This window comes from Podarcis gaigeae (assembly GCF_964106915.1).
Source record: "Podarcis gaigeae genome assembly, chromosome: 4".
Lineage (NCBI taxonomy): Eukaryota > Metazoa > Chordata > Lepidosauria > Squamata > Lacertidae > Podarcis > Podarcis gaigeae.
The window spans coordinates 25,597,315-25,623,491 of NC_139677.1; the positions used below are offsets into that span (position 1 = coordinate 25,597,315).

The following is a 26,177-nucleotide window of genomic DNA, read 5'->3' on the forward strand; positions in this document are numbered from 1 at the left end:
CATTCTCAGTTATACTACTACTGTAATTGTAGTTGCTTCCTCAAGGACTCCAGAATAAATAAAAAGCTTAGTATGAAGCCTGTTCATTTCTTGTTTGTAAACTCAACAAAAGGTGTGAGCTTGCATTTGCCGGGTATCTCATCCATATTTGGTCTAATTTGAGACAAACATACTCTCATTTCATCAATGCAAAGAAGCCTTGCTCTTTTCCGATCCTTTGTTGTGGAGAACTGTAGAATAGCCTACACTCTTAAAGAGAGGAGTAGATACTGTTTCTGGATAGAGAGAGAGCACCTTATTTCAGCCACAACTTGCTGGAAGAGAGAGGCATGAAGAAGAAGCAAATAGAAGATGCTGTCAGAAACCCTAAGTGCACAGCATTTTTTCAGCCTGAACTTGCCAGAACTCAGTTCTAGTATCTCTCAGGTGGGCGCCATTGCCATTATACGAGAACAAGGGGGGTGTTCATGGTGAGTTCTGGAACCTCTTTCTCTAGAGAAATAGCACTGTACAGTGGTATCTCGGGTTACAAACGCTTTAGGTTACAGACTCCACTAACCCAGAAATAGTACCTCGGGTTAAGAACTTTGCTTCAGGATGAGAACAGAAATCGTGCTCCGGTGGCGCAGCAGCAGCGGGAGGCCCCATAAACTAAAGTGGTGCTTCAGGTTAAGAACAGTTTCAGGTTAAGAACGGACCTCCAGAATGAATTAAGTTCTTAACCCAAGGTACCACTGTATGTGTATAGGTTTGTATGTTTGTATGTTTATATATATCAATATATTAAAAGGTAAAGGTAAAGGTACCCCTGCCCGTATGGGCCAGTCTTGACAGACTCTGGGGTTGGTGCGCCCATCTCACTTAAGAGGCCAGGGGCCAGCGCTGTCCGGAGACACTTCCGGGTCACGTGGCCAGCGTGACATCGCTGCTCTGGCGAGCCAGAGCCGCACACGGAAACGCCGTTTACCTTCCCGCCAGTAAGCGGTCCCTATTTATCTACTTGCATCCGGAGGTGCTTTCGAACTGCTAGGTTGGCAGGCGCTGGGACCGAGCAGCGGGAGCACACCCCGCCACAGGGATTCGAACCGCCAACCTTTCGATCGGCAAGTCCTAGGTGCTGAGGCTTTAACCCACAGCGCCACCTGCGTCCCTATCAATATATTAAGAAGTAATAATAATAATAATAATAATAATAATTTATTAATTAAACTCCGGCCATCTGGCTGGGCTTCCCCATATGTGTGTGTGTGTGTATTCTATATATAAAAATGTCTATGCTATGCTATGCTATGCCATACTTACTACTATATACGGAAATGTTTAAATGTTTCTTTGCCCACCAGTGTGGCTCATTTTGAGATGCTTTGGAGCATCTGCAGATATCCATGTGGTGGCAAACGAAAAGTTTGGACGGGTAGCTCTTTCAGGGGGGGTAAAAAAGGTCTAAAAAGGTCAAAAGCTTTAGCTGGAAAAAATAAAGAAAAAGAAATGCCGACGCCTTCAAAGAGGTAGCTGTAATTATCCCTTTATTGCATCTTCTCACTGGACGCAGCGCTACCACTTCGGCGCAACGTTTTCCTGCGATGTTTATGCTTTTCCGGGAAGGGTGGGGCTTTAGTGCTACATGTTTCCTGCGTTTAAAAACCAATTTCAACATAAAGCCTCAGAGCCAATAAAAGGGCAAAAGGCGGGAAGGGCGGCGCTGCTCGCCGCTTATATCAAGCGCCGCGTTCTCCCTCCCCTATAGGCGCGGCGCGAGAACCAATCGGCTCCGCGGGTTCTCCTCGCGCTGCAACTTGAGTGGCTGCACGCCGGCTCGCAGCTGCTGCCCCGCCCCGGATCGAAAATCTACATAAGCCTCTGCGGGGCGCATGTAGCACCTGATAGCCGAGCTTTCATTGGCCGGAGTGGGGGGCATCGCGCATGCGCCTGACGCGAACAGAAGCCTCACGCCCGGCCCGCGTCGAGTCAGTGACGTCACCCGGTCCGGCGCCGGCGTCGCGTGCGTGCCCGGTCACTCTCCTCTCGCCTTCTCTGTCTCTCGCTTTCTCTCTCTCTCTGCTCATCCAACATGGCGGCGGCGGCCGGTGAGGAGCAGTACCCTTTCCAAGGGCTCCTTCCCAAGAAAGAGACCGGCGCTGCCTCCTTCCTGTCCCGGTACCCGGAGTATGACGGGCGGGGAGTGCTCCTGGCCGTCCTAGACACGGGCGTGGACCCCGGAGCGCCAGGCATGCAGGTAAGACAGCACGGGCGGGGTGGGCAGTGTTGCCTAGCGGTGAGAGAAGCGACTCCCATCTCTCCCTTATGGGATGGGGGGTGGGAGAGAGATTTGGGGAGAGGAGAATTGAGCCACCCCCGTTGTGGGGATTTGGGTGGCTGTGGAGGGAAAACAGAAAATATTGGGAAATAGGTATTATTTTTTTTAAATCACCCATAATAATAATAATGAAATTTTATTTTTATCCTGCCCTCCCCAGCCAAAGCCGGGCTCAGAGCGGCTAACAACAGTAAAATGATAAAACATTCTAAAATCATTTCATTATAAAATTAATGAGACTTAAGTGACAGAATGGTAGGTGTATTCATCTGGAGAAAGCCTTAAAGGGTATGAGAGGTGTGCTGCTGGGGCAGATGCTTTTTCCCACCCTGGCCAGCCAGATGCTTATGGGAAGCAGGTTGGCGGTGGGAAAATAGAGCCTTATCTTGCTGTATTCAGAGGCACGCTGTCTCCGCGAAGTGCACGTATAACCACTACGGCTTGCAGCTGCTCCTAGGCTCGTGGCAATTATTTTTAAAGCTTGGCAGACTTGTTGTGTTGCGAGTAGCTTGCAAATGTTTGCAGGGAATCCTTTTAAAGGGCAAAGATAAAGGGAGAGCGGTTCTTGTGCATAGAAAGCATTAGTTGAAGCGGGCAAGTGTGTTAAAAAAACGACAGCAAGGCGGTTATGGACCAGGCGTGGCAAGACAGCCTATGTGTATAGTCTTATATTGTAGGAGAGCATCCTTGTTTTTGCGTTGTACAGAAGATGACAGTGAAACTTGTGGTGCATTGAAAATGTCCAAGCTGAAAGATGTTTGTTCTTCTTTCCGATGCTTTTGTCTCTGGGCCTTTGTTCCAAATTATGCATCGATTGATGCTGTCACATGTCTCTGCTTACTTACATGTTTTGTTGCTTTTGGTTAAATAATACTACTAATCTTCAGAACACACTGCAACTTAATCATACAGAATTGTGGTAGTTCATTATAGAAAGGAGAGATTTTATTAAGATAGAGTTGTACAAAATGTAATGAAGGAATAGCCCTCTTCAAGTTCTGACTGCGATTGGTCAAGGAAAGCCACCTAAGTATAGTTAAATTCAAGGTAGAACAGATTTACGAAAGGTCAGAGGAGTTACATTTCAGAAGCACTTGCCTCATGTGCAGTGTTTAAACTAGAGATGGTTTAAGCAACTTACGGTATGTGGTCCTTCAAACTCACATCATTACTGACGGTTGGTCACACTGACTAGGACTGATGGGAATTGAGTCCAACAAGAACTGGAGAGCCACAGGTTTCTGATTTATGGTTTAAAGCAATTACCGGTACATGTTGGAATAATAAAAGTAACACTTATTATTTGTCCATACGTGTTAATGATAGGTTGCTTGTAGGTTAATGGTAGGTTGCTGTGATAAACTGTTCACGGTGGAAAAAAGCAAACCAGTTATGCCATACTAGGCATTTGGCTTAGGTTTATTGACTTTAATTATATTTACCTAGCAAGTTTTTTGATAATCAGATTTGAATCACAAGGGAGTACCTTGATTTTTAATGGACAGGAGGAGGAAGGAGGCCATTAATTTTGTTTGAAGTGTGGGTGCATCACATGCTAAATGTTTATTACCCTTCTCAAATCAAATTAAAGCTAGTGACACACTGCTGCCCCATTTTAAGCACAATTAAATCTTATTGATTTAAGTGTGGCTAACTGTGTGCATAATTATGGCTATTGTCTCTTACAGTAGTACTGCAAGTAGAAATGTAGCCAGTCTGCTTAAAAGCAAGCCTTCTAGCAAGCATATGAATTTACATCAAGTTCTTTGGTTGGTCTCCCCCCCCCCCCCCCCAAGATCCAGGTATATTTTCTTTTGAAGCAAATAGCACTGATAGGCATGTTTCTTGTCCAGCATATATTGAATGCATAACAGTCAACATTCTCCCTAAGGCTTTTGTTCTATAAGTAAGTGTAGGTACTTCACTTCACTAGAGCTAATATCCCTTTCTCTAGTAAGTAGTAATTCTATCCTCCTTAAATGGTAAAACATTTTGACACTGTTTGTAAGGATGCACATTTTTGACAAGAGTTGGACCTGTCATAAAGTTAATGGAACTAAAATGGCTTCTGATTAAATTGACTGGGTTGGCTTTTCTCACAAGACTGGAGAGATGAAAACAGGCTCTGGAAATCTTCTGGAGATGCTATGAAGCATGACGTGAATGACTAGGGAGGGTGGGAGGGAATTAAGCTTAATGTAATTGTATTGTTAAATTTTGCCTCTGGGAGAACTTGTTCTTCATCAGTTAACTAGTTATTCAAAGTATAGTTGCTGTGTTTGGGGTGTTATAATTGCTCACAGGTCATGAATAAGATCAAGCATCTGAGTTAATTGAGAAAGATAGTCTTGCATGTTTGCATTCCTTAGTATAGGAACACTCAGGAGAAACTTTGTTGAAAAACAGTTTCCTGATGGATTGAAACATGAAGTAAAAGCACAACAGTTGCCATCCTCAGAACTAAAACTTATGGGATTCCAGCTGCTTTCTGTTATTTATTTATTTGTCTATTTATTTAATTTGTATACTGCCCTTCCTCGATCTCAGAGCAGTTTACAAGATTAAAATGCAAGATAAAAGCACAAAACGCATAATAAAAATGAACTAACACACGTTCACACAGACACCACAAACACATTTAAAAGGGTGTAGGATGTTAATCATCCAAAAGGCCTGATTGAAAAGAAACATTTTTGCCTGGCGTTTAAAGGTGTATAATGAAGGTGCCAGCCGGAGCTCCCTGGGGAAATGGTCACAGGGTCCAGGTAGTATCATATGGAGAGATGTGGCCCATCTTCCATCCAGGCTGGAACATTGCTAGAATTTTGATAGCTGGGTTCTTGATGTTTGGCTTCTTCTATATGTTACCGGGGGGGGGGGGGGGAGAGATAGCTGCTGGCTGTTGCGTGAATTGTTGGCGCTGCTCCTGACTCTCCATTGTGAATGTAAGCATAGCCAGTCTCACCCTTGCTTCATGTGTACTTATTTCAGTATAGGTGCTGGAGGGTCTTCACATTGGGCTGATCAATTGCAGACTCCGAGAGGTTTGGCACGAAGGCTGAATTATTTCCTGTCCTTCTGAAATAGGGCAATTATATGTTTGCTCCTGCAATGTATTTTGCCTTGTGATCTTATCATTTCCTCTTAAGATCTGCCCCTGTCTTGTCACATCCACCCACATGTCCTTCCATACAGCTGTTGTTTGTGACAGTATCCTGTTTGTCTGCTTCTCCCTGTGTTGTATCACTTCCTATTGCATCCCACACTCCTTATCCTTATCTCTAACCATCTCTCTCTCTCTCTCTCTCTCTCTCTCTCTCTCTCTCTCTTTTAAAAGAAACACTTTTGAGATGTGCGACTGGACAATCTTAGTATTCCTAATTGGTATTCCAGGGATAAATACTTTATGGGTGCCATCTTTGAATATTTTTTGGCCATACATTTATACCATTTTAATCTATTATATGAGCTTGTCTCCTTCCTGAGGTCATCACCAAAGGCCCTCTTAAGAGTTCCATCTGTGACAATCATCCATTCATGTTACCTTCATTCGAATGGCCTCCTTATATATATATATAAAGGGCAGGCTTTCTGTTAGCCCGCAGAGCAGTTTCTGTGGCAGAGAAACAACCTCTTCCAAAGCCCTAGCTGACATAAGGTTGGTTGTGCAGGAGAGATTTTCCTTCTCTCTGCCCCTCATTGAGCCATTGAAAACTTTCCCTCCTGTCAACAGCAGTGGGAGGGAAAATAGCTGCACCATCTCCAGGGATGGCATATTTTATGTTTGCTTTTGTGGGGATACATTGGGGAAACAGCAGGGTAGACACAGTGATCAGCATCCCCTCAGTTGCCCTCTTGGGAGCTTGGGATTGTTCCCTTTGCCTGTTTTTAATCTTCCCACTAATTAAGTTGAGGCTATTACACTTATTTTGCTGCAGTTATCTGGAAGATGCTTTTATTGAATATGTGTTTATCATACTGTGTTTGTGCTCTTTTAAATCAAATTTGTACTGTTTGAACGTCGTTATTCTATCCTGCCACAGCTCACAATATAATATATTTTTAAAAAAATTAATGCAGATAACTTTGCTTTAGGAAACAGTTTGTTCCACACCAAGCAGAAGATGTCCTGCACTGCGTAGGCCATACATTTTTTTCAAGAGTTCCTGTGTCTATGGAGCATTTATAGTGCAATTATTTGTATCTCCTAATTTTTTTAATTATTATTTTCAGATTACAACTGATGGGAAACCTAAGATAATTGACATAATAGATACAACAGGCAGTGGTGATGTAAACACTTCAACTGTTGTCGAACCAAAAGATGGAGAAATCATTGGTCTTTCAGGAAGAACTCTGAAGGTAAAGGTTATTTTGAATTAAAGTTGGTGGCTTCTTCCGGGTCATCCTTTGGTTGAAAAATACAAGATACTCTGTTTAAATATGAGAAGAGGTTATGGATTTGAACCACAGGCAAAGTACTCTCCAGCTGTATATACAACAGGACGATCAGTAATCTCAAAACGCTTTCAAAGTCCTAGTTGCGCCCCTAACGTTTAGTTGTACTTAAGTATTTCTAAAAAATTGCATTGGGGGAATACAAGGCCTAGTTCTTGTCTGTTTGAAGGAATGGCTTCTATAGTGTTCACTGAAATCATCCACAGAATTTGCTTTACAGCTGCCCCTCTTAGTAGGTGGTCATAGGTCATCACGGTGACAGTCCAGCAGTTGGGAAACAAGCCTACCTAGGATGCTTGCTTGTCACCTTACAGGCTTTCAACTCGCAGCTGAAAGCTTTTCTTTTCAAATCGTTTCTTAATTGAATCTAGACTCAAGCCGGACTGTTTGCCTTTTAAATTCTGTTGTTTTTGTATGCTGCATATGTTTGATTTTGTATTCTGTTGTAAACTGCCCATGGAACTTTTCTGTTTATAATAATTCCCGAAAATTAAAAGCATACGTAGAGATTGGCTCACTCAGAATGCGGCACACGCAAGTTGATACTTGATATTTATACTGAGGCTTGTGGAAAGATTTCAGAGTCTACATGGGAGCCAGATTCTTAAGACATTGTAGCTGTTCTAAATCCCCACTTCAAGATTTTACAAGCCCTGATAGATTGGCCCTGGTGATTCACTTGTTTATTCAGTGCAGTCCTGTGGTCGCAGTCCAGAGAATGGACTGGCAGGAGTGAACCCTTGTACATTGAGATATTGCTTGCTGTTTTCACTGAACTCTTCCCACTGCCAGAGAAACAAGCTACTTTTTAAAAGAGCAGCTTCCCCCTTTGACACAAGAAACTGCAGTTCATCAAGAAAAGCTAAGGCTTTGTGGATTGTTCTCTTTCTCATATTTATTTATTTATTCATTGCATCCCAGCTTTACTGTCTTCCATAGTAAAAGGCCAGCCTATTGGGTAATTTGCTGTTATGTTGAGGCCTAGAGTCTTCAAAGGCCTTGTTTGACTGACACCAGAGTAGTAAACTCTTAAGATGAAGAGAATATCCTCATGTTTGCCAGTAACACTCAAGGGTGCTCTGTAGTCATGCACTTTAGACTTCTCTGGTGGCATTGTCAAGTTTTGCAACCTGATGCTATGCATGTTTACATGGAAGGTCAATGGGTTGAAGCTGGTGGTGTCACTCAGCTGATGACAAGGCTTCCAACAGGAGAATAGGGTGGGGTTAATTTTAAGTGATTTCCCCTGCCTCCCAGTCTGCTGTGGAAGGCTACTCACCCTGCAGCAGATTGGGAAGACTACAGAGGGGAAGGGGAAATAGATGAAAATTGCTTCTCTCCCCATTTTGTGATGGAACCCTTGCTGTCAGCTGGGTGACACAATTAGATATCACCTTATGAATCACCTCCCATATCAGCCCTACCCAGAGTAGACCCATTGAAAGTAGCGGACATGACTAACTTAGGTCCATTAATTCCAATTAGTTTGATGCAACGCAAAATCTACAGCTTCAGTCATATACTCAACGTATTTTTATAACATTATTATTATTATTATTATTAAAATTCTATACCACCCTTCATCTGAGGATTACTGAATGGTTTACAATATAAAAACCGGGGGGGGGGGGGGGAATACCATGGTAATAAACAAAAACTACCTCCCCCTCCCCCAGTTTAAAAGGCCTTAGGTTGTTTAATTAGCCAAAGGCCTGCAAGAAAAGGAATGTTTTTGCCTGGTGCCTAAAGCTACGTAATGAAGATGCCAGGCAGGCCTCACTGGGGAGAGCATTCCACAAATAGGGAGCCACTGCTGAAAAGGCCCGTTCTCATGTTGCTCTTGTCCAAACCTCATCTGGAGGAGGCACCCAAAGAAGGGCCTCAGATGATGATCACAGGGTCCAGGTAGGTTCATCCTTGAGGTACTGAGCCTTTTTGGGCTTTATAGAGCAAAACCAGCACTTTTAGTTGGACCCAGAAACTGATTGGCAGCCAGTGCAGTGGGGGCAGGATTGGCATTACCAGTCTTTTACCAGTGAGCAACCTGATCTCCTAATTCCGCACCAGCTGAAGTTTCCAAACTATCATCAGAGGCAGCTCCACATATAACATGTAGTAATCTAGCAATGGTCATACAGGGCGACCAAAGCAATGTACCTATAAAAGAGACAAGCATTCCTGTAGCTGTATAACGGAGAATATAAATTTGACTGTGAAAGAACTGAGAATAGGCTATGCGTTAATTAATATTCCTTGAATTTTGTTGCACAATACTAATCTTATTTCTTAAGTCCTTTGCATGCATCTCAGGGGTAAGCCCAACTGAACGCATTAGACTTAGTTGGATATACAGTATATAGGCTTATGCATAGGATTTGGCTGTGAACAGGTTTCAGCAGTTCACCATTCTTATTGTATATATTTTGTGCATGATCACTGAGGTGGATAGAATGGACAAAATATGTAGATTCATAAATTCTGCCTTTTTCAGATCCCAACAGACTGGGTAAATCCTTCAGGAACATATCACATTGGCTTAAAAAATGGTTATGACTTTTACCCCAAAGCTCTCAAGGAAAGAATACAGGTAATTCTTTGCATCTTCATTTTTAAAGTCTTTAATTTGTATACAGGCTCTCTTTTTACAAATTATGCTGCAAAAGTAGCAACGGTGCATTAGATTGGTTTATTTGTATCTACACACCCAAACATTGTAGAACAAAAGTTCCATAGTAAGAAAGTAGCGCATAATAGAAATTATGTTTGGCCTGAAACATAAACATAAAATGCTGAATTTCCCTGGCAGATCACAACATGCCCATTTTAAAAGGGGGGTAAATTGTTGCTCTTTTAGCAAATATTCAAATAAAATGAAGTAGGCTGGAATAAAACAAATTTATTAAAGTTATGTAAAATTTAAAAATAGCATTAAAACAAATTTAAAACCCTGAAAACAGTGGAATAATCCTTATGTTACAATCCAAAGCCCCAGTTTGCTGGGTGATGGTTTCATAGGGCAACAGTCTCCCAAAACAACTCTCCTGGCCTCTACCTGTTGATAGATTCCCACTGGAGGTAGCCTGCAGAAAGTCCCCAAACAGATCATTCTGGGGAAGTAGCTGAGCTGGCCTGGGTTTTAATGGATCTTTAGTTGACCTTATTTCCATCACTTTGCTCTGCTAGCCCAAACTAGGGAAGAATGGTTTTGCCTCTCCCCCTTTTTCTCCAATAGGCATGAGTGGTGGGCATGTAGCACCAGTTGTTCTGCTGTGTCATTCCCTGATATTTCCCACCCAGAGTTAGGATTGCTCTGTTAGACTCTCATGCTGCCTCCTAGCCTTCTGTGCTGTGATTTCCCCAATTCCTTCCTGGTTGGGCAATACAGTGGTACCTCTGGTTAAGAACTTAATTCGTTCCGGAGGTCCGTTCTTAACCTGAATCTGTTCTTAACCTGAGGTACCACTTTAGCTAATGGGGCCTCCTGCTGCTGCTGCGCCACTGGCACACGGTTTCTGTTCTCATCCTGAAGTAAAGTTCTTAACCTGAGGTACTATTTCTAGGTTAGCAGAGTCTGTAACCTGAAGCATCTGTAACTTGAAGCGTCTGCAACCCGAGTTACCACTGTATGTTTCAACCCGCAAAGTGTGTTTTGTACTTGCCCTATGTGATTTAACATGTCGTGCAAGCCAGGCATTTTGGCACAAACCCTTTCTTTCATTTGAGTGTAAAAAGATGTCAGTGTTAAAATTCAGTATATCATCTCTTGCAGAAAGAACGCAAGGAAAAGCTTTGGGATCCTGTTCACAGATTGGTGCTCGCAGAAGCCTGCAGGAAACAAGATGAGTTTGAAGCTGCTCACAGCTCTCCATCGCAGGTTACTATTTTAGAACGAACTCCCCTAAGAAACATTGTTCTGTGTGACAAGCAGATTTCCACTCACACAACAGAACGTCACACAAAGGGAGGTTCCCCCTCAAGGTTCTAGAACAGATTTTGGAGTTTGAAGAGGGAGGAAGAAAGGGGTGTCTTGTTTCATGGGTGGAAGTCCATTCTGTTTGTGTCCAGCCACCCTTGCATAAGACCCTGTGATCCATTTTGTAATAATATACACGCAGGGATGCGGGTGGCGCTGTGGGTTAAACCACAGAGCCTAGGACTTGCCGATCAGAAGGTGAGCTGCCATCGCTCGGTCCCTGCTCCTGGCACCCTAGCAGTCCGAAAGCATGTCGAAGTGCAAGTTGATAAATAGGTACCGCTCCGGCGGGAAGGTAAACAGCATTTCCGTGCGCTGCTCTGGTTCACCAGAAGCGGCTTAGTCATGCTGGCCACATGACCCAGAAGCTGTACGCCGGCTCCCTCGGCCAATAAAGCGAGATGAGCGCCACAACCCCAGAGTCGGTCACGACTGGACCTAACGGTCAAGGGTCCATTTACCTTTACCTAACTTCCACCTTTCTCTGCAGGCTTCATCTGCACTGCGTCATGCAGATGAGGTTTTGCATTCTGTCTTGGGCTATGATGCTCTGTTGCGCATGGCATATGCTTATGTAGCTGTGATTTGGGTCTAACTGTATGTAAGCAATCTGTTCAGATATAACTGGTTGCAGGAAATGGGGGGGTGCACACTGGAGCGAAGATCTCATTCAGTATGAACAGGCTGCATCTTCATTTGTAATTTATGCCCTCAGCTCCCACTGAAGTGAGTGATACGCACATGGCACAGCTAAATCCGGGCATCATTGCGTTAGCATACTTTATGACAAATTCTCATCTTTCAGGAAAGCAAACTGATGAAGGAAGAGCTTCAGAGTCAAGTGGAGTTGCTGAATTCTTTTGAGAAAAAATACAGTGATCCTGGCCCTGTATATGACTGCTTGGTGTGGCATGATGGTGAAACTTGGAGGTATATATTTTTTTTATCCCCTTAAAATACGTATTGTCCCTAACTATGCTCACCTTATCTGATATTTTGAAGCCGAGGGAAACCAAAATGATTAATGGGATGGAGACACACTCTGATAAGGAAAGTTTACGGCGTTTGGACAGAGAGAAGTGTTTTTTTCCTTTCTCATGACACCAGAACTCAAAGCCATCCAGTGAAACAGAATGTTAGAAGATTTAGGGCAAGCAGGCCCTCGAGGTGTTATTGGACTACAGTTACCATCAGCTCAGTCAGTGGTTGGGGATGGTATAGTCTTAATGACATCAGGATGGCCACAGGTTAGTCACCCCTTCTTTGAAGCCTGACCACTAACTGGGCCAAATGCCACGCTGCCCAGGACTGCTACCACTTACTCAGGTGCCAGTTTTTAAGATTAATCAGCTGGAGTGAAAATAGTTCCACGTAGAAGGTGCCTGATGTTGCTGATCTTTTACCAGAGGGGATGGAGAGAGCCACCCTTATCTCTTCCACTGAGGTACGCGGCTGGAACGGCGGCTACCAAGTGACAGGATATATGTTGGATGTTTACTAGGGACCTGTGCGTTACCAATGTTTATTTTCACAAATAAAGCAGTTTGGGAATTTGCTCTTCAGTCCTGCCTAGAGCTGCTGTACAACCGGTGAGGCACAAAAAAACTAAATAGTGTGTTTTGGTGCAGGCAGCGTGGCTGAACAGGAAGCCCTAAACTGATTAACTCTTTTGTTTGTGGAATCAGGTTCATAAACTTGGGAACTATTGCATGTATTGTAATGGCAGGATATTAATTACCCTTTTTGTATAGTTCAATACAAGAAAACTGTTAACTTGCAAAGTGTGTTCTTTTCTCTAGAGCTTGTATAGATTCAAGTGAAACTGGTGACTTTTCTAACTGCACAGTTTTACGCAACTACAAGGAAGGTCAAGAATTTGGATCGTTTGGCACGTCGGAGATGTTGAATTACTCTGTCAATATCTATGATGAAGGGAACTTGCTCTCGATTGTCACCAGTGGGGGTAAGCTTAATCATCCAGAAATAATTCTTCAGTGTCCTTCATTTTCTAAATGTATAGTTTGCTCTGTTTGGAAGGCTAATGTTTCAGATAAATAAGATAAGATAAAAGGGAGGAGCCATTGTGTTAACACTCAGTTTCAAAGGTCATTTCATAAGTGGTAAGACGTGCTCACACGCAGATCTACAAAAAGTCTGAGCATATAATCACTCCAATGCAATACCTGAGTGAAGAGCTCCACTGATGTGGTTGCAGTTTGTCACATTGCATGGACAACCTTCACAACCATCCCTTAACACATGGAACTACACATCCATGATTTTCTGTGAACCGCCCTGAGACCTTTGTGTATAGGGCAGTATATAAATTCAAAATAAATGAATGCATGCATGAATGAATGAATAATCATGAGCATTTATATAGCTGCACACATGAACCAAAGTAGTCTATGAAAGATGAACATTCCTTTATTGCCACCTTTGGAGCCCGTTTGCAGAACAGCTATCGGGAATGCTTTTCACAGTGCAGTTGTTGTGCTAAATGTTATATCAAAGATCACATTGAAAGGGCTTTGTCAGGATCGCTTTGTAAGTGGTGGTAAGGAAAGCTGCATACCCAAACTTGTATGAAAAAAGTGGTTCCGCTCTTTTGATGTGCATTGTCTTTATTCTTTCAGGAGCACATGGGACACATGTTGCTAGCATAGCTGCTGGGTATTTTCCAGATGAACCAGATCGTAACGGGGTGGCCCCTGGTGCACAAATTCTCGCAATTAAAATTGGTGATACGAGATTAAGCACCATGGAAACTGGCACTGGCCTTATCAGAGCTGTAAGTATTGGCAGAGTTGTTACATGGAAGACTATAGAATCATAGGATTTGCAAGGATCATCTAGGCCAATTCCCTGCCATGCAGGAATCTTGCCCAGCGTGAGACTCAAACCTCAGCTATCTCAGACAACGCAAGTACATGTCATGTATCAATGTGTTTTTGGAGGGGAGCGCAGGTAGAATTTTGTTCATTAAATTTTGTTCCAGTTGTTCATGAAATTCTCCTTTACTTCAAGGGAACAGTAGTTCTTTGGAAATGAAGAAGTGCACACTTGCTTTCAGAGTACCACTGCCAAGCGATTAGCATGAGTGTACATAGCAATCGGCTAAAAATAATTCTGAGCGGTCACTAGTGGCAAAGAGTGAAAGGTCACACACATTTTAAATTAAACAAGAGATAGCCAGCTGCTTCAATTAAATCCTCCTCAGACAAGCTGCCTGAGGATCACACACACACACACACACACACACACACACTATTTATATTAAGCATTTTTGCCCCATTCTTCGGTCGAAAGGCTGCTGGAGTAGCTTAGTGGAAAAATATGACCCTGCACATTGACCGAGGAGGAGTCGTTCATCTAATCAGGTCTCCTCTTCCTGCCATCTGCTGAAAGAGCTGTGTCATAACCATCTACCAAAAACTTTAAAGATGTTGTGTCAGACACACCTTTGTAAGAAGGCAGACCCGCCACCAAAAAGACCCTTGCTTGGGTCCCTACACCATGGGATCATCAAGGGGGTAATAATAATAAACCTATTATTATTATTATACCCCGCCCATCTGGCTGAGTTTCCCCAGCCACTCTGGGCAGCTCCCGATCGACTGTTAAAACAATACAGCATTAAATATTAAAAACTTCCCTAAACAGGGATCTGCTTCTTAAAAGTTGTATGTGATCCTAGTAAAAATGCCAGTTATCGTGCAAGCAGACAGTGCCGCAGTATGCAGTGTGGTTTAAGCGTTGCAATTCTCTTAACTTCAACAGATGATAGAAATAATAAAATATAAGTGTGACCTTGTCAACTACAGCTACGGAGAGGCAACTCACTGGCCAAATGCTGGGTGAGTAGACTACGTTTTTATGACCCTTACTTTGTTCCGTTGTGGGTAGCCAGCTCCAGTATCCTAGTTTTCATCTTTCATCTACCGGAGTGTCTCTTGATTTGCACGTGGTTCAAGGGAGTCTTGTTGTGCCCCAGATCACTGGCCGATTCCACTTTCACTGCCTAGGACATGGGTAGGCAAACTAAGGCCCGGGGGCCGGATCCCGTCTTCTAAATCTGGCCTGCAGACAGTCCGGGAATCAGCATGTTTTTACATGAGTGGAATGTGTGGTTTTATTTAAAATGCATCTCTGGGTTATTTGTGGGGCATAGGAATTCATTCATTCCCCCCCCAAAAAAATATAGTCCGGCCACCCACCAAGTCTCAGGGACAGTAGATAGGCCCCCTGCTGAAAAAGTTTGCTGACCCTAGGCCTAGGAGCTGGGAAGACGTGGAGGCTCATTGAAGAGGCAGCCACTGCAAAGCAGTGTGTGTAACATGAAGGAAACAGTGATGGGGGCATGGTGGGGGTAGCCAACAGGACCCAGGAGTAATTCATTTAATGTGGCAGCACTTCTGCTTTGGAACACAGTGTCCTCTTTTAAATACTTGTTGAGAACTATTCTGTTTCAGTGGGCCTATTCAGACATGTGAATTGGACACTATCTATTTTCCCTGTTTGTTTTACATGTTATATTGAATTGTTTTTAGGTATTTTTAACAGTTAAAATAGGGATGCGGGTGGCGCTGTGGGATAAACCACAGAGCCTAGGACTTGCCAATCAGAAGGTCAGTGGTTCGAATCCCCGCAACGGGGTGAGCTCCCGTTGCTCGGTCCCTGCTCCTGCCAACCTAGCAGTTCGAAAACACGTCAAAGTGCAAGTAGATCAATAAGTACCACTCCGGCGGGAAGGTAAACGGCGTTTCCGTGCGCTGCTCTGGTTCGCCAGAAGCGGCTTAGTCATGCTGGCCACATGACCCGGAAGCTGTACGCCAGCTCCCTCGGCCAATAAAGCGAGATGAGTGCCACAACCCAAGAGTCGGTCACAACTGGACCTAATGGCCAGGGGTAGGGTCCCTTTACCTTTTAACAGTTAATATATGTGTTTATCTTTTATTTTTCAGTTTTTATCATAGAGGTGTTTGCTGCCTTGGACTCCTTAGGAGGAATAGGTAAAGGTAAAGGTACCCCTGCCCGTACGGGCCAGTCTTGACAGACTCTGGGGTTGTGCGCCCATCTCACTCAAGAGGCCAGGGGCCAGCGCTGTCCGGAGACACTTCCGGGTCACGTGGCCAGCGTGACATCGCTGCTCTGGCGAGCCAGAGCCGCACACGGAAACGCCGTTTACCTTCCCGCTGGTAAGCGGTCCCTATTTATCTACTTGCACCTGGAGGTGCTTTCGAACTGCTAGGTTGGCAGGCGCTGGGACCGAGCAGCGGGAGCGCACCCCGCCGCAGGGATTCGAACCGCCGACCTTTCGATCGGCAAGTCCTAGGCACTGAGGCTTTAACCCACAGCGCCACCTGCGTCCCTTAGGAGGAATATAAATTCAATAAATAAAAAATGAATAAATCTTAAGTTGCTAGCTTAGTGTTTCTCAAACTTGGGTTCCCATGTCACAGACTGGTTGGACGCAGAGGAATGGTGCGAAGAACCAGCTGAGGAAGCCCCAAGGGAAGAAGGCTGAGGGCCTGGGGAGTAGCAGTGGGACAATGATGAGTGGTCAAAGGGGGGACTGGGAAAATACTGGGAAGAGGTGTCGGAAGCTGGAGAAGTAACAGGGTTTGGTGAGTTGGGGGAGTCTGTGGCAGAGAGAAGTCCAGAATCAGGCAGAACCTGAAGTAGGAGAGGAGGGAGCCCGAGAGGCAGAGATGAGTCTGGCTAGTGAAGAAGTAGAAATGTCTCTCCCTCCTTCAACAAGCTCCCTTTGCCACTGGTCTCCCAGAACCAGGAGAGGCATGAAAAGGGCAGAGGAAAAGTTAGCTTTGCACAGGCACAGTCTCGCATGGCTTGGGGAAAGCCCTGGAGAGGAAGGGACTTAGGAAGCTTTGGGTAGGCGGGAACCTTCAGTCCTGGCAACTGCTTCAATGGGGAAAAGACTTGCCACAGATGAGTTGCTGTGCTCATTAGGCCTGACACTCCTGTGCAGATCCTCTTTTGGCTAATAAAGAGTTAACTCCAACTTGCTAAGAGTGATTTACTGCTGGCTCACTCTTTTCATGGGACTACAACTCCCATCATCCCCAGCTAGCAGGACCAGTGGTTACGGATGATGGCGGTTGTAGTCCAACAACAGCTGGAGACTCAGGTTTGAGAAACAGTGTGCTAGCTCATAATTTTTAAGGGAGGCACTACAGGAAGTTATCAGGTGAGGACAGTGTACTAGATTTTCCAGTCAGATATGTTGGCCACCTACAGATACCTGGTAGACGGGGAACTGAGGGCGTTGGGTTATTGCGGTCATGCAGGGCGGTATGTGGAAGGGTTGTTTGCTGAATGTAGATTGTAGATTGGGAATTACTGATTGGGCAGAATGTAGATTGGGAATTACTGGTTGATTGCTCTCTGGCTGATGTGCAGTAAATTGGCAAATGCTTCTGGCTCCTCTTTTCTTTTTTAAGAATAGCAACCACCAGACAATTTTTCCACCTAAATTAGAAATTGCTAGGCTCAACAAGTGCTCAGAGGCACCCTGTTCTTTAATTTGAAGTGCATGTATTTCAAGCTCTGGTTGGTAGATCTTTGGGGTTCTAGTAGAAAAACATCTGAAGGTCTTGAAGTGTGCTGGTCCAGGGGGGAAGGTTACCGTTGGCGTAGTCAAAGTCCAGTCCTGGGTCACTAGCCTGGAAACAGTTCACAAGGAGTGGGGCGAGGTCCGAAGCAGGAAGCCGGGCGGGGACAGGAACACTGGAGGGTCAGGTCTGGGTCCGGGCAAGAGCAGGAGCAGGTACTCAACGACGTTGCACCCACAACCTGGGACTGGGCTGACTGGCCTTTATCTTCTCTGAGGCCAGGGGCGGTCCCGGCCCCCAGGAGACCCGCCTCTCCTAGCCTTAAGGCGAGCACTCCTCCTGGGAGAAACCAGTTCCCTCCACCTTCTGGAAAACCTGAGGAACGGTCTGTTTGGCTACATTCCCGAACGCTTTAGATTAATAAGGCAGGGTGCTCATCCGTTACTGCTTTTCTTGAAACGGCCCTCTTTCTTTTGGAAGCCCTGGCCTTTCTGCATCCATACAGTGATGTCACAGAGCTGCGTAAGTGGCATTCACTGCCAAGAAGTGGGCAGTATGTTGCAAATAGTAAACGGCTTTAGGTTGCAGCATGCAGAGATCTTCCGCTGCAGTTTAAATGGTTTTTATTGAAGGAATTTATAGATAACAAGGGTACATGCAACATCTCTGTTCTCAATTGATAGAGATCTTTCTATAGGTCATTTACATTCATTCAGTGTGAGACGCTGCTGTCATAGACATCGGGTGGAATGAATCGGGGAGAGACGGGGGGAAGAAAAATTATTTTTCCATTCTTTTGCTTCACATATGCTCAGTGTTTTTGTGTCAGCATCATGAGGATAGGTTCTTTATTTGTCTGTTAGTTTGTTTGTTTTGGTGGTGTGAGAAGTTGGAGAGTAAATCGGTTATGATAAAGTGGTATAGGAATGTTTTTAAATAAATAAACAGGAATCAGTTCAATGAAAACTGTCCAGCTCTGCCTATGAACATTTTTCACAAGCAGGGGCAGAAAGGGCACCTGCTCAACCTTTTTCTTGCAACTCTTCTAGGAGAATATGTGAAATTATAAATGAAGCTGTATGGAAACACAATGTAATCTATGTTTCAAGCGCTGGGAACAATGGTCCTTGCCTGTCAACAGTTGGTTGCCCAGGTGGAACTACATCTAGTGTGATTGGCAAGTATTACTATATTTCTAATTACATAACAATTCTGAGAATGGAAAGAAACCAGTATTTTATTGAGGCTGGGAATAGGTTTGGTGAAAAGACCTTGTATTCTCAACCCCTTCATCTGCCAAATAACATTCCAGGTGTTGGTGCTTACGTATCACCTGATATGATGGTTGCTGAGTATTCCTTGCGAGAGAAACTTCCTGCAAATCAGTACACTTGGTCATCTCGAGGGCCTAGGTAAGTGATATATAGATTCATGAGCTCATATGAGGCGTCACATTATTTGACAAAATCTGTCTAAAAGTAAAGGGGAAATGTGATTTTTAAAAACCTCGCTGCTCTCTGGGACCTATGTTGATGTAATAGGAATGACTCCTGAGATAGTTTTGCAGCTTCCTGCTTATCGTAGTGAAAAATAGATGCTGAACTTTGACATGTCAAATGCTGCAAAGCGGTCATGAGCAGAATAAGCAACACAGCCCAAGAAACCTTGTGTAATTTATCTATCAGTTGCAAGATCAGGCCTTTTTCTTTTTTTCAAATTTCCGATACTTTGTCAAGAGCCTAGTAAGTAGAAAGAATCAAATCCTAATTGATTTTATTCAGAGAAGGGTTTGAGAAAAGACATTATTCCAGAAGAGAGAGGAGTGGGATGAAGAGATAAAGGGTTTCAGGTAGTGGGTAGATGCAGGCAACCATTTACCAAGCGGTAGCTTAGTATAATAAATAATAATAAAAAATATTTCTTGTACACCACCCATCAGACCGGGTTGTCCCAGCCACTCTGGGCAGCTTCCAGCAAAATACAAAGGGACAAAACAAAACATCAAACTTTAAAAGCTTACGACTTGGCAAAGTAGTTGTTTCATCCTGTCAAGTAGTGAGTGTCTGTAGCTGAGTAGCAGGGCCAGTGCCTAAGGTTCTGGCTTCAATCTCCAGTTAAATGTTCTCAATAAACAGTGACTAGAAAATATCTCAAGGGACGCGGGTGGTGCTGTGGGTTAAACCACAGAGCCTAGGGCTTGCCGATCAGAAGGTCGGTGGTTCGAGTTCCCGCAACGGGGTGAGCTCCCATTGCTCCTGCCAACCTAGCAGTTCGAAAGCATGTCAGAGTGCAAGTAGATAAATAGGTACTGCTCCGGTGGAAAGGTAAACAGTGTTTCCGTGTGCTGCTCTGGTTCACCAAAAACAGCTTAGTCATGCTGGCCACATGACCTGGAAGCTGTACGCCAGCTCCCTTGGCCAGTAAAGAGAGATGAGCACCGCAACCCCAGAGTCGGTCACGACTGGACCTAATGGTCAAGGGTCCCTTTACCTTTAGAAAATATCTCAGACTTGTATGCTAGAGAGCCTCTTGCCAGTCAGTGGACATTTGGACTATGTATGTGAACCAAAAGTAGCTCCGTATGCTCAGATGAAGTGTGTGTTACCAGGTGTACATATCCTCCTGTAAGTGGATTAAAAAACTGGTTAAAAAAAATCTGAGAGAGGAGATAGGTGACCCAATTTTTTTTCATTGCTTGGACAATATAGATGATCAATATCAAGTGATCATATGCACACCATGGTAAGTCACTGCTTGGTAGGCCATCATCTATATTAATGCAGCATGTTGATGGATTAGCATTCATGTATTTAGGATTCTCTTACGGGAGTCAGAAGGGGATTTTGCATGGTTTCGTCTGTGTATGACTCTAAAATGGAATAATTGAACAGCTTATGACAGGCTTCCTCAAACTCGTCCCTCCAGATGTTTTGAGACTAGAGTTCCCATCTTCCCTGACCACTCGTCCTGTTAGCTAGGGATCATGGGAGTTGTAGGCCAAAAACATCTGGAGGGCCGAGTCTGAGGAAGCCTGGCTTATGAAGTAACAGGTGGGTTGTTAGTGTAATAACTATATTTTTGCTCTATTTTCTATTAATTTCAGTACCGATGGAGCACTGGGAGTAAGCATCAGCGCACCTGGAGGCGCTATTGCCTCTGTCCCTAACTGGACATTACGAGGGACACAGCTCATGAATGGCACATCAATGTCTTCACCGAACGCATGTGGTGGCATTGCCTTGGTACTATCAGGTAATGTGGAACACCACTGCTTAAAGCAAGGTTCATTTTGGTTAAAGCAAAAGGGTGTTTCATAATGTGGAAGAAATTCATTTGATAATGAAGATTCACTTGTGAGGCGCATTTCTCTTATTGCTGTCAATGAATTACCCGACCCTTTTCTCTGTTACAGGACTTAAAGCTAATGATGTGCGCTACACTGTTCATTCAGTCAGGAGAGCGCTGGAAAATACTGCGGTGAAGGTGGAAAACATACAAGTGTTTGCCCAAGGACATGGTGTTATTCAGGTAATTACAAGCTGGAGTGCAAATAAACATAGTCATCAATACTGTCTCATCAGTCTTTTAGGTCAGCTGAAGAACAAATCTATTTGTTGATCAACAAATGTATCCCTGGTGTTCCACTCCAGTATTTGAGGTTTAGCATAAAAAACTTTTCCTGTACCAGACAACTCCTAGTTTTTAATGAACTACTTCCTATATTTCTTCCTTGTTTTCAGTTGGCTCTCATTCAAACCTAATGGCTTACCAGACAATACTGAAGCTGCAAACTAAGTGCTAAAACAAATGCTTGAAAACAGTGCTTTAGGCAGGAGGCAATGCCTGATACACATTTTTTATTTTATTTATTGAACTTATACCCCCAGGTCTCAGAGCGGTTCACGGAATAAAATGAAGATATAAAACCACAAAATACATAATAAAATAAAAACAACAACCCAATACCCCCCCCAAAAAATCCCATATTTTAAAATGGCATAGGATGTAAATTGGATTAACCAAAGGCCTGGTTAAAAAGGAACGTTTTTGCCTGGCGCCTAAAGGTGTATAATGAAGGTGCCATGTGAACTTACCTGGGGAAAGCATTCCACAGACAAGGAGCCACTGCAGAGAAGGCCCATTCTCGTGTTGCCACCCTCTGAACCTCTCGAGGAGGAGGCACACAAAGGAGGGCCTCAGAAAATGATCTCAGGGGCCGGGTAGGTTGATATGGGGAGAGACAGTTCTTGAGGTATTGTTTAAGTGGATAGCTTACCGTGTTATATGGCTCCTTTTATTTCCTCATAACCTGTTTTATTTGTTGCTCTTTTCATTGTTGTTTTGCTACCAGTTATTTGATTGCAATCTTATGCACATTTAGTGGGAGTAAATCCCATTGAACACAGGCTTAGCAAAGACCCCCTGTTGTGGAAGTTTGTCTGTCTGCTGTGTTTCTCACACAGTTTGGCCTATGGTGCTACTGCTTATCCTTATACCCTGCTTTTGAACGAGCAGGCTGCTGAATACCCACAAAAACACTATTTAAAATATGATAATTTGAAATCCAAACAGATTTGAAAGAGATAGGGGAAAGCGATCACACGATAAAGTATAAACATCTTTTGCAGTGCCAGCTTAGCTGAGAAGGTCCTCCTAAAAGGGAATATCTTCATCCCTTTTCTGATAGGGTGTCCAGGTGTTCTCGCAGCTGGGTCTCTCTTGGCAAGGGCCTCTCCCAGGGAAGTTGACTTACTGAAAACATTTCCCCTTGCCTTTGACCTGTTGGGTGCTTTTTCTTGTTTAGAAAGGCTGTGGCACCTTTTGAAGACGTTTCATGCTTTCCTTCCAAGCTGGAAAGCGCCTTGCCCCGTGGAAACGCTACAAAGGGTGCTGAATTACCACTTTTAAGCCGACATGGGCATGAAAGTCATAAATAAAAAATGATGATTTTCTTGGGCTTCCACATTTTCAGTAGATTCCCTTTTGATTTCCCTCCCCCCCCCCCATAGGTTGATAAAGCCTATGACTACCTCATCCAGAACTCAACATTTGCTGACAACATAGGCTTCACCATTACTGTTGGCAACAACCGTGGAATCTACCTCAGAGATCCTGCTCAGGTAGCTGTGCCTTCTGACCATGGTGTCGGCATAGAGCCCTTCTTCCCTGAAAACACAGGTAGGAAAGTTGCAGCGATATTAAATATTTTCACGGCTGGACAAAGGGGAAGGTATGGGCTTATGTTTAAGTTTGCCGTAAAATCACAAGAAAACTTTTTAATTTAAAAATCCCTTGTGTTTATAATTTCTTCCTAATTAAAACAGCTTCAGGTGGATGGAGTAAAATCCTTAACTTTGCACATTCTTCTTCCAGACAACGCTGACAGGATATCTCTCCAGCTTCATTTAGCTTTAACTTCAAATGCATCCTGGGTTCAGTGCCCTACTCATCTAGAGCTCATGAACCAATGTAGACATATTAACATTCGTGTGGATCCTCGTGGCCTGCGAGAAGGAGTTCACTATACAGAGGTATTGTCTCTTTTTTGGCTAATTATTTTTTATTAGTTTTCAAAATAATTAATGAATTTACATCCAATGAATACAATTTAATACAAATGTAAAGTTAACTTCCTGCTCTGTTGGTTGGTGGGTTTGGGGGGTTTTTTTGGCCATGTTTCCCTTCTCCCCCCTTCTTGCAGCAATTTAAGTAAATTCCTTTACTTAAAATTGTTTAACATTTTATCTTTTATTATTTTCATATATCCTTTTCCATGGGCCGTTCATATTTCAGTTAGTGCTCGTAACTATAGCATGTTTCTTATAAATTCCATATAATTACTCTTCGGTGGCCTTTTTAGTCTTGGGATGTAAACTTTCCACCAGTTTGGGTTGGGCTCTTGACAATTATCTAATGGAGCAGGCGTCCTCCACAAACCACCCCCTGTTGCACTGGCAAGAGGACAGTATCAAAGTTCAGCTTGAATTGCTCCAAGGGGCTGTTTGCAAAGGTAGGGTTTCAAAGAGGTGATTCCTTCAGTCCTCTGCAGATAAGATTTGGGGCAGAGGGGGAAAATGTAGGAACAGTGTTCAAGAAGCATTGTGAATAAGTTTGAACTAACAAGCCCTAGGCCAGGGGTGATGTCACGGGACTGCCTTTGAGGAGCGGGAACAGTCAGAGGGAGACAGAGGAGGGAGTGATGGATGGGGAAGAGGGAGAGAGCCAGGAGGCGGAAAGGCTCTCCGATGCTGATGCAGAGCCCCAGCACCGCACAGGAAGTTCAGGAACAGACAGTGAGCCTGTGCCTGTGCCATCTGCACAGGAGAGGAGAGGGTTAAAATGGAGGGAGGAGAGACGTCCCATGAAACTTCCCCGCCTTTTCTCTTGGAGGAGAAGCCGGAGAAGGCCACTCCCCGAATCTGAACCGGACGATTCGGACGCATGATTGTAATATGCTGCTTGTACATATGTAAAATAAAGAACTGTAAATATCTCTGAGTGAGCAGAGGTGCTTATTGTGAAGAGCATACACAAGCCATCACAGGTAAGCAACCTAAGGCCCATGGGCTGGATGCGGACCAATCGCCTTCTCAATCTGACGGTCCGGGAATCAGCATATTTTTACATGAGTAGAATGTGTGCTTTTATTTAAAATGCATCTCTGGGTTATTTGTGGGGCATAGGAATTCCTTCTTTCCCCCCCAAAAAATATAGTCCGGCCCACCACATGGTCTGAGGAACAGTGGACCAGCCCACAGCTGGAAAAGGTTGCTGACCCCTGCCCTAGGCTGTCAAAAATTATGTGAATTTGTTCACAAGGTGAAAGGGAAACAGATTGGCGTGTGTTCATTACTGGACTATATTTAATGTGTTAGGGCAAAGGTGGCCAACACAATGTCTTCTAGAAGTTTGTGCAGCTCCCATTGACTCTTCTAGCTGAGGCTGAATGGAGTTGTAGTCCTACAGAATGTGGAGGGCACACTGTTGGCTATGCCTGCGGTACAGTTACAGAGTTCCAGGAAGTATAATTGTAAAAAATTAATACATGGCAGCTTATCGGTATCTTCAAAGGACTGAGACTTGTTTTTAAATGCAATACCTAATTTTATTGCATTTTCAACTTTTTTAGGTGTGTGGTTATGAAATATCTATGCCTAATGCAGGCCCCCTCTTTAGAATTCCAGTGACTGTTGTTATACCAGCAAGGTAAGTGACTTATTATTATTTTTTTATACCTTGCAATTCTTTATTGAAAAGAAACTTGCAACTAATCTTCGTGGGAAGATCTGGCTTCTATCTCTACCTTTGTATCTTTCACCACTACCAGTAGGCAGAATGCAAACCTTCCCTTGTATAATGCTACATTTAAAACGGCAAGAGTGAGCACTAGCATAGATCAGAGGCTAGAAAGCGGGACAACAATTTCCAGGCTCTGGCGTGGACTCATTGTTAGAATTTTGAGAAGTCGCTTACCATCCCATCTATGCAATGGGAATCATTTACAACACAGTAAGGAACTCTCTATAAATTGGTAGTAGTGACAGTACATAAGAACTCTGCTAAATCAAACTCCCAAACGCTCAGGAAATATTTATTCTATGTAATCCATGACTTGATGTAAGTATAATGATTCACCACTTTAAAGGAGCCTGAATTAGTTATCATTGAGGGTCTAGTTTCCTGTCAATGTGGATCTTGATTATTAGTCAAGGGTATATATTTAAGCATTAGCAGGTATCTTAAACCAGTTGCTCTGATCAGAGCCTCATTTTTCTTAGAGAGAGAGAGAGAGAGATGCTTTTCCTCCATATGTGAGCTGCGTGAATTGTTGACTCTAGACATCTTTAAAATACCTTGCATATTCTGACCTGTATCCCTCCCCATAAGGATTTTTGCACTTTCTAAACTTTTCCTCTCTTCACAGAACAGATGAAGCTTCACACTATGATCTCAAGTTCACTGACGTGCATTTCAAACCTGGTCAAATCCAAAGACACTTTGTTGAAGTCCCTTCTGGAGCAACATGGGCTGGTAAGGCAAATTAGGTAGCAAATTCTCCCCCTGAATTCTTAGGGAGCTTAACCTGAATGTATGCTGCCGAAAAGTTATTGTACGGTTTAAGAACTGAGTGACACTTTCTGTATTTGCATGTCACTTTAAGAGTCCAGATTTTAAGCTGTCGCTGCTTAATTCTGCGCCTGTACGGAATTTGTGTTATATAGTACTTTAAAAGATAATCAGTGTATCCTTTATCAAGGAATTAAGCACACACTCGGCCTGCTAGCTTCAGAGGAGTGAGTCAGGGGCCCATAGAGCACTAGGACTAAAGATGTGCCTTTTCTCTTACCTAGAAGTAACAGTATGTTCCTCATCACCGGATGTAACTGCCAAGTTTGTTCTCCATGCGGTTCAACTAGTAAAGCAAAAGGCGTACCGAAGCCATGAGTTCTACAAGTTCTCTTCAATACCAGAAAAGGGATCAGTTACTGAAGCTTTTCCTGTCCTAGTAAGTGGCCTTGAATTCAGAACAGAGTTGAGTGCTGCTGTATAGAGTGCAGTTAGTAATAGGCAACAATGACTTGCTGAATATTGTTGTGGTGTGTGTTTTTTTTTATTAAAACAAATTCTAGCTACTCCTGTGGGACCCCTGCTCCAATGTCAAAAGGGGTTTGTGACCTCCTGACCCCTCCATTTTGCAATTAGAAAATAAGAGAATGAAACTTAAATGAATAGTGAATGGTTAAATAACAGATATAAAATAACTGGTCGGAAAGTTGTAAACTGCAATTTTGGCCATGCCCATTTTCATATGCGGCCCCCAAATGGTTGAAGATAGGTCAGTGCTGCTCTCGGCCCA

The 26,177-nt window shown here is 43.7% G+C and overlaps 1 protein-coding gene across 4 annotated transcripts in view; it reads left to right on the forward strand.

The window, feature by feature from the left end:
- Positions 1–1,878: 1,878 nt before the first annotated feature.
- TPP2 (tripeptidyl peptidase 2) overlaps positions 1,879–26,177 on the forward strand; it is a 42,732-nt gene continuing 18,433 nt past the window's right edge. For all 4 annotated transcript variants that reach the window (XR_014563385.1, XR_014563386.1, XM_083735201.1 and 1 more), the window contains exons 1-17: positions 1,879–2,236; positions 6,551–6,679; positions 9,267–9,362; positions 10,545–10,649; positions 11,554–11,678; positions 12,548–12,711; positions 13,385–13,539; positions 14,529–14,605; positions 18,370–18,497; positions 18,633–18,732; positions 20,424–20,572; positions 20,733–20,848; positions 22,330–22,498; positions 22,694–22,851; positions 24,450–24,526; positions 25,245–25,351; positions 25,672–25,826. Coding sequence is in view for 2 of the 4 variants with exons in the window: in XM_083735201.1 (XP_083591327.1) it covers positions 2,072–2,236; positions 6,551–6,679; positions 9,267–9,362; positions 10,545–10,649; positions 11,554–11,678; positions 12,548–12,711; positions 13,385–13,539; positions 14,529–14,605; positions 18,370–18,497; positions 18,633–18,732; positions 20,424–20,572; positions 20,733–20,848; positions 22,330–22,498; positions 22,694–22,851; positions 24,450–24,526; positions 25,245–25,351; positions 25,672–25,826 (2,175 nt within the window). In the remaining 2 variants the exon portion in view is untranslated. The remainder of the gene's footprint in view (positions 2,237–6,550; positions 6,680–9,266; positions 9,363–10,544; positions 10,650–11,553; positions 11,679–12,547; positions 12,712–13,384; positions 13,540–14,528; positions 14,606–18,369; positions 18,498–18,632; positions 18,733–20,423; positions 20,573–20,732; positions 20,849–22,329; positions 22,499–22,693; positions 22,852–24,449; positions 24,527–25,244; positions 25,352–25,671; positions 25,827–26,177) is intronic.